The 13293-nt window shown below is 48.0% G+C and overlaps 1 protein-coding gene across 1 annotated transcript in view; it reads right to left on the reverse strand.

Annotated features, from left to right (window-relative positions):
• Positions 1-12731, reverse strand: part of LOC142585669 (uncharacterized) — an 81253-nt gene extending 68522 nt beyond the window's left edge. Inside the window, exon 1 of the mRNA XM_075696603.1 lies at positions 12455-12731. Coding sequence (XP_075552718.1) covers positions 12455-12478 — 24 coding nt within the window. The 5' untranslated portion in view covers positions 12479-12731. The remainder of the gene's footprint in view (positions 1-12454) is intronic.
• Positions 12732-13293: the final 562 nt, after the last annotated feature.

Genomic DNA, 13293 nt, shown 5'->3' on the forward strand with positions numbered 1-13293 from the left:
CCGTCAACTGCCTCGTCCTACAGAGGCCGCCGGCTCCCGCTCTTGTAGAGACAAAGAAGTCGCGAAAGAAAAATGATCGTCGCGGAGCTCATTATCATGTGTCGAAGCTCATTAGCGCCTTCCTCGGTCAATTGTCGTGTAAATAAGTGTCGCCCCTTCAGCTTCGTGTATATTTAGTGCATGGATATTCAGGTGGCAGTTGCCAACCTGCTCCTCGCTTTCTCTTTCCTGTCTAGTCTACATATGTTTTCAAAACAAATAATAAGCATATTTAGTAAAACCCTTACGCCGACCACTTTGCAAACAGGCCGCATAGCCCCTCTTTCCCGCAATAAATGATTCATTCATGAATTCACATATTCAAACTGTAGTAGGTATGTTTATCTTTTCTTTTTTTGTAATCGGTTATATTACTTGGCCTGTTTTTCTGTACTGTTTCTTCTATACTTAGGTAGCTAAACGTTATTTCTGGCACCAACTTTTTCGTTCCAAAGACCATGAAATCACTGTGCAGAGTTTTCTGAGTAAGACGAATGAAATTCTGGGGTTTAATGTCCAAAACAGCATGCTGTCAACGAGGGACGGCGTAGTGGCAGAAACAGGCTCCGCGTCAATTTCGGCCACCTGGTGTTCTTTAACGCGCGCTTGACTCTATAAGTACACAATGAACCTTGCATTCCGCCCCTATCTGAACCTGGCCGCCACGGCCGGGCATCGAGCCCGCGACCTCATGTTCAACAGCGGAAAACCACGGCCACTAAGCCACAACTGCCGCTCGTTTAATAAAAAGCAAACTTATTGACAAAGAAATGAGCGGGGTATGGCGTACTGCTATTCTTCTCGGTTCGAATGTAAAGAATGACGCCCGAAATTGTCATAAACAAACAAGGTGCCTCAATTCTAAAGAAAAAATAGAGGAAAATGATTTTTTTTTTCAACACGGGCCGCTAAACCGGCTCTGATAAGCCAAGTCACATGTGACGGCCGTGATATCAGCCAAGGTATAACCGAGCCCCTCATACTACGGGAAGCTCGTATGCGAGCTGACGTCACCTCCCACAGCTTTTTCTCAATTCTAAGATTTCACTCAGTGCGGGATACGGGAGGCCGCGGCCAGTGTTGTCGTTTCTTTGTCTGTCGCTGCCTTTTTACCGGTATTGAGGTTCCCAGTATGACAGACCAACTAGGCCGAATCAATCCCTTAGTAACCAGCAGTATGTTGCCCCGTATCACGGGGAACAGCCACCGAGAGGGTAGAAATGCTTTAGAATCAACCAACGTTTGTACGTCTCCTAAGATGTCAGTAGTCATTGTGAACATAGCGAGAACTTACACCTAAGGTATTGGGTACGCATGCAAGGTCTCAGAAATGAACCGAATCAGCCGAAGGCAAGAAAATCGGCTTTTACGGACGTGGTTTTACGACACGGACGTTGTGTGACGACAGTGACGTCTTTTTCAACGTCACACTACGTCGTCAATCGCGGCACACCTCCAGCAACGGAACTACACCGGAATAACAAGCGGTGACGCGTGAAAAGGGGCGGCATCCTGAAGCCAGAAATCTTCTTATACGACGCATCTCTTATTTGGTGACTGACAGTGAAAAAAGAAAGAAAGAAAGAAAGAAAGAAAGAAAGAAAGAAAGAAAGAGAGAAAGGAAGAAAGAAAGAAAGAAAGAAAGAAAGAAAGGAAGGAAGAAAATGTTGCACGAGAAAGTTTCTCGCTCCTAAACATCCGTATTTCCCAGATCCGCGCATATCATAAAGGCTTTTCTCACCTGTATGATAAGCACCTGCACTAATTTGTAATCCCTTCCTTCGCCCCAGTGTAGGGTAGCAAACCGGACGCTCGTCCTGTTCATCTCCCTGTCCTTCTTCTTCTTGCTTTCTCTCTCTCTCTAATTTACAATAAATGGGGTGTACGCCTTATACCGGGCTTTCGGAATACGTTGTTTTGTGCACCTCAGCGAAACAGTATGCTCAGATTGTTCTTAGACGAAGCTAATCATATTATTAGCAGCGCAGCAGTCTCTAGACGTCGAATATACTCTCTGTTTGAGGCGTCATTAGCCATTTTACACTGATCTTATCTTTCTTTCCCTTTTTTTTTTTCAATTTTAGTGTAGATACATGGGAAGGTAGGCTGCTTCACTGTAGCGGCTATCCCAAAATACCAATTTTGCTACTGAAGCAACAACAAAAAGGAAAAGAAAGAAAAATATCATAAATAATAAAACGAACCCAAGCCCACAAAGAATGTCTCTACGGGCACCAGCACCGAAAGCACTGTTGCACGTAGAGACACCAGTGCTATCGGTGCTGATGCTGCCATTATTTTCCTTTGTTGTTGTATAACAGAGTTAGGGTTAGCCGAGGTGTTCCCTACATCAATCTCTCCACATCAACCGATGAATAACAGACATAGAAAGAAACTTTCCCTTTTGTGTCCACGCATGTTGTTAGTTTTCTTTTTTTACTTTTTTGAGGCACCTAAAGCTAAGCTCTCGCGTTAGAAACATTGCATAGTATCTGCCAAATGTTCTGAAGCCATGGCGAGCCATGAGCTTGCCTTTGTCCTTGGTCGGGCGCACTGAGACCAGCGTAGAAGTTTTGGCGTTCCAAAGTCGAAGAGATGGACAGACATAGTGATCCTCAATTTAGTAAGCGTTTGAATGCTATATGCGCGCTTACAGAGCCCTGCCACGGGGCCGTGGGCCAAATATTGTCACTTCTGTAATGTGCCCAGCCTTCGGAAGCTCTAACAGTGGCTGATGTGAATGTGTGCAGCTATATTTCTTTGCTTTTCTGTTTTGTGGACCCATTGATGTCTATGTAGCCTTTGTCGACGGGAGGCATGCTACGGCTGTGCATTATTGCAACCACTCGTATGGCCAGGTTGCGTTACTTTGTACATATGTCCGCATAAAGTCAAAGCCAAATCAATTTCTTGTGCCATCCACTACTGTAGCATCTCAGCGCCAGTAGCCCCGTCAGTCTGCCCGGGGCAGTATATCGGTTTTCCGTTTCGTTTTGTTTTTCAGCTGCCCAGTTCTTTCCTGGTGGTTGAAGGCCAAACTGATTTGATTCGGCAAGCGGTTATAGTTACAGCGGCTGTGCCAGCCTCCTGCGAAGAGGAAGACGCTGAGACCGCGGCTCCGTCTCTCGTTTCCCCGTCGGTTACTGAAAGCGAGAGTCGTAATCCGACATCGGCCGTGGCCGGCAGAACAACGATACCGACGTAGAACACGCGAGCCCATGTCGGGCGCGGAAGCGATATCTATTAGTGGATGCGCCGGCGCCCCTTTTTTTCTTTCCTGGCCAAATTGCAGCGCCCCTGCTCACGACATTGACCCACAGTCAAGAGCGCGCTATTCTGAGAACCTGTAACCCAGCCGCTAGTGTTCCTCGCTTTCTATACCTCGCGTTACAGCGTGACCGATTCATGCGCATGCGCACAGCGATCGCTTCTTTTCTGGCACCCCGCGGGCGCCTCGAAAGGAGGGATCGGCATTCCGAGAAATTCGATTGCACACTTTGGTCGCGTGTCGCTCTCTGGAATTCTGTGTTGGGTCGTTTGTGGCAAACGCGGGGTATTCCGGCAAATCACCATATGCTTATGCGGTTTCTCACTGTTGCGGGTGAAAGGTTAATGTACAATGTATGTACTCCTGAAGATATCCTGATCGCAAGCAGGATGAATTGTCGCCTGCCTTCTGCTTCCAGGAAAGTGATCAAAGTTGTCTTTAGCAGGGAATACCACACAGAAGAGAGCGACGCACCTCGACGTCGCTGCCGAACAACGCAGTGCGCTTCCCTACCTTCCAGCTCCAGCAGTTCATGTTCGTTCATCGGCACTGTTGTACGTAAAATTTTTCTGCGAAAATTTACTGGACATATGAGTTTACGAAAGAATAAAATAATGTACACTCGAGACCTAATTAGGTGCTCAGGCTAGTTCGAAAAATGCAACGGCGCGTCCAAATACATAGAGATCACACGATTATCTTCCAGTATACATGCGCTGAGATGAAGCTGAGTAAATTTTTTTTTCTCGCTGCTTATATGTTCTGCAAATTGCTGCAGCTGACCGGGAAAGCATTTCGGAAACAGGCGGCCTGAAGCCAACCGACGTCCTCCACGTCGGAAGCACAGAAGAGGAAGCGATTGCCGCGTGGTGAACGCGGAGTCGACGACATCTGATGCGTCGTCGAAAGTCAAGGTGAGTCAAGAACACCGAGTAAACAAGACAGGAAAGCTATCGGTTAGTTTACCACACACCAACTGACCCAGCAGGTCATAACCTAAAAAAAGAACGAAACCGCGAGTTAGATCTACAACCCCACCTAACACTGACTCTGCGGTTCTCATTTAAATACCCGGAGCGGTGATAATACGTTATCTCTGTGAAAACCAAAGCGCGTAGCCCAGCTGGCATACGGCAGGAAAGAAGCGATACAACTCGAGGCGTTTCTATATCGAGCGAACCTCGGAGACATTTTAATGTATGCGACGACAGTGGGCGAGGTCGGAGGGAATCCCTTTTCACGTTTCGCCGGCAGCGGCGGCTGCTTATAACTTTCGCCTCCGCTGTTTCATCACGCAGATTTCGTATTCCAGGCACAGCCATGTCAACAACGGGTAGGCGCAAGGGTTCGCGCTTCGTCATACGGAGGGGTGGGGCTTTTGTTTTTTCGCCGGCCTGACTTAAGGCGCGGCTCTCTCTCGCACTTCCAGATCAAAGAACGAAGGGCTCTATCCCACACTGCTGAATGTCAAGATTTCCATGGAAAGAAGGAAAAACAAATAACATACATCGCGAGTCCTACGTGTAGCAGCACTTGCGGTGGCACGGTGCCGTCATCAATGGCGACCCTTGTGGGTTTCGCAGAAGCTACTTGTTGAAACGGCCAGTGGCGTTCTTAATATAGGCTCGAAGCTCTCGTCCGAAAAGCACCTTTCGACGCCATTCTTGCGCTAGCTCAACGCAAACCTTTCTGCTGCGGCGGATATTTTGTCTTGAGGAATGGACGATAGCTGGCGAGATTACGTTACAAGGAAAGGAGTTTTCAGCGAATCGTAATAACAACGAGATAGAGTGAGCGGAAAGGACTCGAGATCTGTGCCCTACAACACGGGCAATGGAAAGCGCGTGAGTGTTCCATTGGTTTGAGAACCTGATGATGGAGTGTGCCGCTTTCATTGCGCAGTGCACGTCGCTAGCGAGGGGGCCATCATCTCCTTGGCCTGCGTCGTTCGACACTCGACGAATGTTGGTACCCCAATTGTTGTGCTTCTCGACGCGATCAGGCTCATAGCGCTCTCCTCACTTCTCGAGAAGTAGCTACTTAGGTTCGCGTTTGTAGCCTACTTCTGTTTTCAACTGACAGGATTTCAGACACTGTTTCTTCTACTTTAACATTATTTAGTCACGTAACCTTCAGTGACGAGCCCTACTGTGCGTGATCTGTACTGTGCATGTTTTTCTTTAATCCTTGACATTTGACCCCTTGTTCTTTATTTCATCCCCTTCTTCCTATCTTCCACTTCTATGTTTCTGTCTCCTCCTTTCTGAAGGGCAGGCAGGCGTTGTGACCCTTCCGGCGGCAGTTGCCAGCCCGCTCCTCGCTCCCCTTTTCCTGTCAAGTGCATAAGTTTCCAAAGCAAATAACAATAATTGAGAACGAATAACGTAAAGCTAGGGCTTCATGCGTCAGCGTTCTCCTAAGCAGCAGTGGAGGATAGGATAGGAAGCAAATATTAAAGTTTTAGTACGCTCCTGTTGGCTCTAGCTTTTATTTAATGTTTTCCTTAGAGAAAACCGCCTAGATTAATGGGCAAGAGCTTGTTTATACTGCCACCGAAACAAAGCCGGTTTTATCGCTATTGAGTGAACCAAGAAGTTTAAAATAAGGAGGAGCGTGCTTCCTTAACGGTTCGGCCAAATGGAAGCCTTGGCTTTCTATACCTTGCCAAGTTTAACGCTAAGCACCCACGGACATTACTCCGTCTTTCTGTCAACAAAATATTCATAGAAGAGTAATCTGGCACCCAGCCGAATGTACAGAGGACGTCGAAGAACACCTTACATCGCCGTTTTCCTTTCTTTTTTTTTTACTATTTCGTAAGGCTCCTCTGTTTTCTTCTTTTCCCAACCATTAATTGCTGAAGACTTCTTCATAAAGCGTCAATGCAGCTAGTAACACTCTGCAGTAGCAAAACGTGCGCGTGTTCAACACTGTCGATACTGCAGGAGGCCGTTCGCGGCATCTCCAGAACGCCGGGTCGGGTGTCGGGTCGTGGTATGCTCGCGGTAAGAGGCTAAATCTTTGCGACATCATGTTGCCGATACCTTCGATTTGGGCAGCGCTGCCAGCTCGAAGTCAGCGTGAGGTTATCTGTGTGTGTATACACAGGCTCGGGAGAATACATGCCAGCGCAGACATCGGCTATCCGAGGAGGATGTCCGCGCAGCGAAAAAAATTGCGATAGAAACTATGGATAATGATTGGCAAAGACAGCGATAACTTCTGCGAAATCCGTTGGAATTTCGCTGAGCGGTATTTTGAATTCAAAGCATCTAAAGGTCGAAGCAATGAGAAGCGCACAACACATGTGAAGAGTAGCGTGAAACGCGGCGACTACACCACGTGACCCCACCTCGCGACCCACGCGACCACGGATTACACGGTGTCTCCACGATCGGCCCACTTTTGATTACACCGCCTCCGGGATCGTCCCAGTTTTCAGTGCACTGTCTCCACTATCAGCCTAGTTTACTACTACACTGCCTCTGTGATCGGCCGACGTTGCTGGGCGCGAAACCGTCCGAGCGCACACGCCAAACATCGCGAAATAAAGATTGGAAAGCTCTGCTTTAAAATTCAATTACGCGTTCCAAGGCATATATTTGTTGTAGTAAGTATTTAGATGCCGTTTGTTGCTTCTTTGCGAGATTCCATAGAGAGCAGTGCTGGTCACCAGCACAGTTTTTATAGGGGTAGTACAGAGGGCTAAATAAGCCGACTGGTCTTGTGTGTATGCCACATCCCGTCTCTTAGCGTTCGCAGTGAGAGACCATACCCCCAACACTCCGTTTGATAAAAAAGGTTTGGATAATCGCAAGAATGCTAACGCCTAGGAAAAGCCTCTGCGTTTGTTCTCGCATGTTTAAATTTAACAGACACGTATGCATGCAGTGCGCACATGGGTACGAAGTCAACCCTGAAGTGTGTGTATACTGAGTAAGAAAAACTGTGAACCCATAAGTTTCTTACAAAAGAAGACTGTACACCGAGAAATACTACTAACGCAAACTGGCTTAGTCACTTTAGGCCTTATTTACTAACCAGACTTCATTACTGCTTCTTAAAAACAAAACGTACAACATCGTATACATAACACCTGATGCTTCGTTGCAAACAGTTATGCTTGTTCCCATTGCTGTGGAGGGGAAGTGGGAGCGTGCAGATCGGGAAGGCACGTGCTGACGGTGTCACTTGAAGAAAAACGCACTTCATAGAGCGAACTTGCGTAAGGAAGCTGAGTAACAATTGACAGGCGGCGATAGCAGCCAGCACAATACACGGACATTGAATTTATTCACGCTGCTGGCAGTCGACTTCACTATCTAGAGGTAGTCATCCTGGGTTCTATGCGTCCAAGCGTCAAATTCGAAAGCATTTCACCTACACTGCGCACGGTTTGATAAACTCGTATAGTAGTCATCCGGAGTTAGCACCGTCCATCTCCAGCGCCTCCTCAAATCATAGGAGAAACACCTCTTTAGTATAAGATTCTCACAGCAGATGTAGAAGGCCACCCCGTGGAGGCCTATTGAGCTGGGCCATCGCCACTATCTGAGAGCTTGATGTGCATGCATTCACACATGTGCGATTCTCGCGGGCGAGTGTATAAACACGAGGCCTGCACGTCGCGGCGAGTTGTCGGGCTGGCTTTGCCTCCCTACCCCCTACGGGGTTGTGCAAGTAAATAGTGTTGGCTGAATCGAGGGTTTCGTCTGTCTTGCTACACGCTGAAGATGGTATGCATCAGGCAATACCCACAGACTTAAGTTGGAAATCAAGCTACGTCGCTTAACCATTCGTTTATAGAAAATAAATGTGTGAGGAGTTATATGGACTGCTTATCTCTCTGTAAATAAACAGGAAAAAAATTCCTTTTCAGCGTGGGCGCATTTATTGGCCATTGCTGCCTGCAGAATTCGCAGTTTTATCAGTGTCACTTTCTCCGCTACCAACTCATCCCGTTTTAAAATCAAGTCTTGCACACCATCTTCCTCGTCACCTTGAGACAACGCTTCAACGGCTTCATCTGAGCGCCGCATTCGCCAACAGCTGCCTGTGCCGTCTTGGGCTGATCATCAGCCCTTTCTGTGATAACCGTGGAGCGTAAGAAACCGCAGATTGATGGAATGTCGAGCTTTCTGCTGAGACTAAAGGAGTTATTTCAATAGAGTGAGCTCTGCTTCCCAAAAACCACTAGAGCAAGCAATATTATTATTATTATTATTATTATTATTATTATTATTATTATTATTATTATTATTATTATTATTATGTGGTGCTTAGGAGATGTCGCATTTAATTGGCGCCAGTCAATATTTTTCACATGGCGATATCAAAAGGAATCTAGTTAAAAGCACTAAAACTAAAGGTCAACATCAAACCACAGTAACGCAAAGTCGAGCCACATAAGTACACTAAAGTCTTACTAAGTCTTACGCGTTCTTCTTCAAAGCCGCGTCAAGCTTTATATTTTCTTTTCTCACTTCTTCAAGGCTTTGGCTCAACTGACAAGCTCTACGTTATTTACGCCAACACCGTCACTTTTGTCTTACGTGTGTATATGCTGGGATCATACCTTTTCTAGCCTTTCCTTTCTTTCTTTTACCGCTCTCCTCCTCATACGCCTTTTTGACCCCGATTTATTTCTTCGCGCAGAGTATCATGCAGGGGATTACGTACATGCCGGCAGAATTCTCCGCAATTCATTAAGAAGGCTTCTCTCTGCTCCGCCCCCTCTTTTCTTTATCTTCTTTTTTCAGAAATGTTTAAGTTGAACTGCCTCAAAGAATACTCATCAGGCGTTTCCCCTGAACGTGGAGGACCATGTAGATCTTATAATTACGAGGCTGTAATTCCTGTAAATAAGGCTACAATCTCGGCTTTGGAATATCCTTGCTACAACAAGTACTCATCACACTATAGGTTGGAACGCGATTACGCTGCTAACAAAGCAAAGGAAAAAAGTTCAAAGGACAACAAGACATACGCCTAGAAACGTACACATCAACAGATAGCATATTCGCGTTATATATAACCTCTTTTCCACCGCTGTGCATGGTCACTGTATTAACGGACTGTCAGACACGTTGTTTTGCCAAATAACATACCTGAGACGCACCGGCTACATGAAATATCGCACTTCACAAATTTCCACGAGACAGGTGGTCATGCAGCTTAATCTATCATGAATTGGACTAACTGTTATTTCTAGCTGTTAGTATTTCTATTTAAGGATATGTTCCAGTCAAGCGTGCGTGTCTTCTTTCACAGCGTAAACAGGGCTTTTAAGGCAGCCTAGTTAAACGACGATGGCGTGTCACAAAGCAACACGAGGAAACTGAGAAACAGCGCAGTGAATGGTTCGGGATAAATTTTTTCCACTCGAAATTCCTTAACGTAAATCTTCAGTAGGTCGTTCTTGAGGGCTAGTTGGTTCGTACTTGAAGGAGGTTAAAATTACGCTAAGAAACGAGGGCAACCGATAGAAACAACACACCACGAGCGCAGTGGTGTTCACTGGGGCCGGTCAATTCGCTCGTGGTGTGTTGTGTTTCTATCGCTTGTCCTCGTTGTTTCGCGCATATTTAACCCCTCTTAACCTAAATCAAACGCACGGTATTCAAGTGTGCTTTTCTTCCCCTTTTTTTCATTTTTTTTTCATTTTTTTTTATTGCGCCCCATCGTAATGCGACTGTCTCAGCCGGGAATACAACTGACGACTTAGTCCTCAAAAAAAAAAAAAAAACAATGCCATAGCCACCGAGCGATCTTCGTTGCCTGTAATTAAATGTTACGTGCTATTATTTCGTAGCCGCAACCAGGTTAAGGAACGCGGGAACGTATCCCGCTATCGACACCAAATCTCTGCTCGAAGCGAACGAGATGGCGCATGGTGATGGTGCACTAAAGCGTCCACCGGTCAACCCTATATAGTAAGGCGCGTGGCCTTTCGGCGTGGCCGTCGTTCCTTGGCGGCGTCTTTGCCGGAGGTGTTTCAAGCCTATTCGAGGTCAGCTCAATGACATGTCCTCCCGTCGCGTCATCCCTGCAGACACGCGCGTTTCGTCCACGGCGGTGAAAGGCTAGTGAGAGTCAGCTGAATACGTTCCATCGAAGGCGATAGGCAAGCCAATCACCGGAGCATAAAAATCTGCACCTCATCCATTGGTTCAGATAACAAAGGCCCCTAAAACAACGGGCAAGAAATAATGAAGAATCCCAGAGAAACGACCCACGGTCGACCTCCGCTGTTAACCTTAGAAAGCGAGAGGACACGGAGTATACCGCAACAAGCGGGGCGAACGGCTTACGGAACTATAGCGCGGAATTACGGCGGGAAGTATTGAACGCAACGTGCGGTCAAAGAGCAGCAATTAAACGGCGACGTCGTGCGCAAGGCCCTCGCGCATCCATAGTGCTACGGCTTTCTCACGCACTGCACGTAATGGCGATTCTTGTGCAAATATGTGAGAATGCAAGGTTGTCGAGACAATCGAGCCGCTCGTTTCGAAACCTTGCGCGATCGCCGCAGGTAGCAGAACCCGTCTCTCACGAATGGGTTACAGACTGGCAGTTCTCTGCTGTAACACTCTCAACTTCAAGGAACCTTTTTCGAATCAAGGCGAGCACGTTTTTATCGAAGTTTCAGTCGCTACTCTGAGACGTTGTTCTGGTTGAGGGGGCATGTGGGAGGGGACTTCCAAAAGGCGCAACTGAGGGGCTATCCAACTTTCAAGTGGCGCTGAAAACGCTTAAAAGCGAGTCAACCAGACGGTTGCAAATGGGAAAATGCCGTCACATGTGGCACTAAGGTCAAGCCAAATTGCACTGCCTTCTTTCGTTGCTGCCTTATGCCAATCAAACAACCTCCGGGAGCGAATTCCAGTGCTCATCACGACCTTCTAGAAGCCTTCTTCTTGCCTTGGCATCTTGCGCCTCCTACGCCGAGCACATTTAAGGGAACAAAGTGCGACAGTGACACGATTGACACCTGAGGCACGAAGAAAATATATTTACAACGTGGCTTCTTGTTGCCAAGGAAAAAACGGTGCACAAATGAGACAATGACTGACAGTTAAGGTATGAAGAGGACATGACATAAAAGCCGCTCTGTCGTCTGTGTGTATTAGTTGTCAAATATTTTCTCATTCCTTTGTATTTCTTTTATAATAAATGTGCTACGCAGCTAAGAAGAAAGGTAAGTACCGATAAACTCTATCGTTTTGAGAAGGATGCGATGATGAAAGAAAAAAATGGAGGCCATGAACATGTCTTCGTTCGGCAGATGACGGCATGACGAAGCAAAAGCAGGCGAAATTGCCACGCCGACACTGCATGACCGCATCCGTCTGCCGAGACTAACGTGCGAAAGGCGTCACCTGCGCCTGCATGCCGTGTTTCGTAACACGACCATTTCTGTCACACCTTGTCCACTTTTATTTTCTTTTTAAAGGAGAAGCATGCACTGCGTTTGGAAAGCACCAGTGTCGTGGTTATCGCCAACCGTCCTTCCTTGACTGGCAGAAGCACTCTCGTTACGTCGTTAGGGTGTCAAGCTTGCTCCCGTCACCCAAGGTAACGAGGCTCATCTGCACGCTGAAACGCAACGAGCGTCGACGCGCTCTGAAGGAAAAGTGAAGAACACGCGGCTCGGGTGGCTTCCGCAACGGCTCGTCGTCACCGCATATAGAAGGCCGTGTTGCAAACGCCCGTCTGACAGTTGTCCACGGCGCTAATGGACGCTACGGAGTGGTTCCCTTGATCAAAACGTCGGGATCGTCCCCCTATTTGCACTACTCTGATATCACTAAAAGTTCCGCGCAGGGCTTGCATCAAGCGAAATAAAAGGTAACCAACCTTACGCCTTGGTTGCGGAACTTAAATACATTGTTTTTCTTATATTCATCCAAGAAGTTCCCTTGCATTAGTTTTTGTATGACACAACCTACTAATTTCTGGCACTCGACGTTACAACTGATCAACGTAGGCATCGCACTCCACTGAGTTCTACTAGAGCCTCCTGTCTTTTGCTGCTTCTTTCACACCGCCAATTCAAGTTTGGTATACCTGTAATCCCTTCCGCAAATGATTGTCCCCATCCACTGTCACAGTGAAAAAAGAACGATAATGCTGCTGATGTCGTCCCACCTGGGCGCCTCTTGGGCGGTCCATCGCTGCTTCTTCGCGACGCGGATCAGCGATCCGGCAACCTGCGACGTCGTTCGACGAGGGGCGAGTCGATCCCGACGTCCAAGCGCCAGGCGCGGGCAGATCAACTACGTCCGCAGGCTGCACCCGTCAAACAGCAGCAACAGCGCGCGTCCATCCGCAGTCGACGCCCCCCCGCAACTCCTGCACAGACACGCGGCGACGAGCGTGCGGATCCAGACGCGGCCAGCAGTGAAAACGACGGCGCCGTCTACGAACGCACGCGGCCCATGCCAGCCCGAGCGCTCGTCGAGCATCGGGAATTCCCAAACCTGCTTTCACTCGCCCGCATGTTGGTGCTTCGTGATGCTCCGTGCCGGAATACATCAAAAGGCAAAGGGATGCTGCTGCTGCTCGCGGGTGCTCGCTGCCGGCGGTCGTCCGCAACTCCCCTGCCCTTACTTTATTCTGTTTTTTGAGCTCCATATTTTGTTTCATCCGGCGGGTGGGCCGGGCCGTTTTGCTTGTTCTTCGTTTGCTCCGCAGTTCCCGACTGTTCACCCCTTCTGCGAATGCCGGCGTCTCGCAGCACAGCTTTGTCTGCTGCGTCAGAGCCTCTTCCCCCTGCGCATGCTGTTGTGCCGGCGTGGGACGGGGTGCGGGGAAGGCGTCCGCAGTCGTTCTGCCAATTGATCCAACGCGCTCATTAGGCGTGCTTACGGAACGCGCACGGCGTACGCACCTTCTTCCAAGCGGAACGAAGAGGGTACCACATTCATGGGCGGGTGTGTGTCGCTTGCAGCAGCCTCGTGCAACTACCAGCTTTGCACTCGCATCAT

This window comes from Dermacentor variabilis, chromosome 6 (genome assembly GCF_050947875.1).
Source record: "Dermacentor variabilis isolate Ectoservices chromosome 6, ASM5094787v1, whole genome shotgun sequence".
NCBI classification, from domain to species: Eukaryota; Metazoa; Arthropoda; class Arachnida; order Ixodida; family Ixodidae; genus Dermacentor; species Dermacentor variabilis.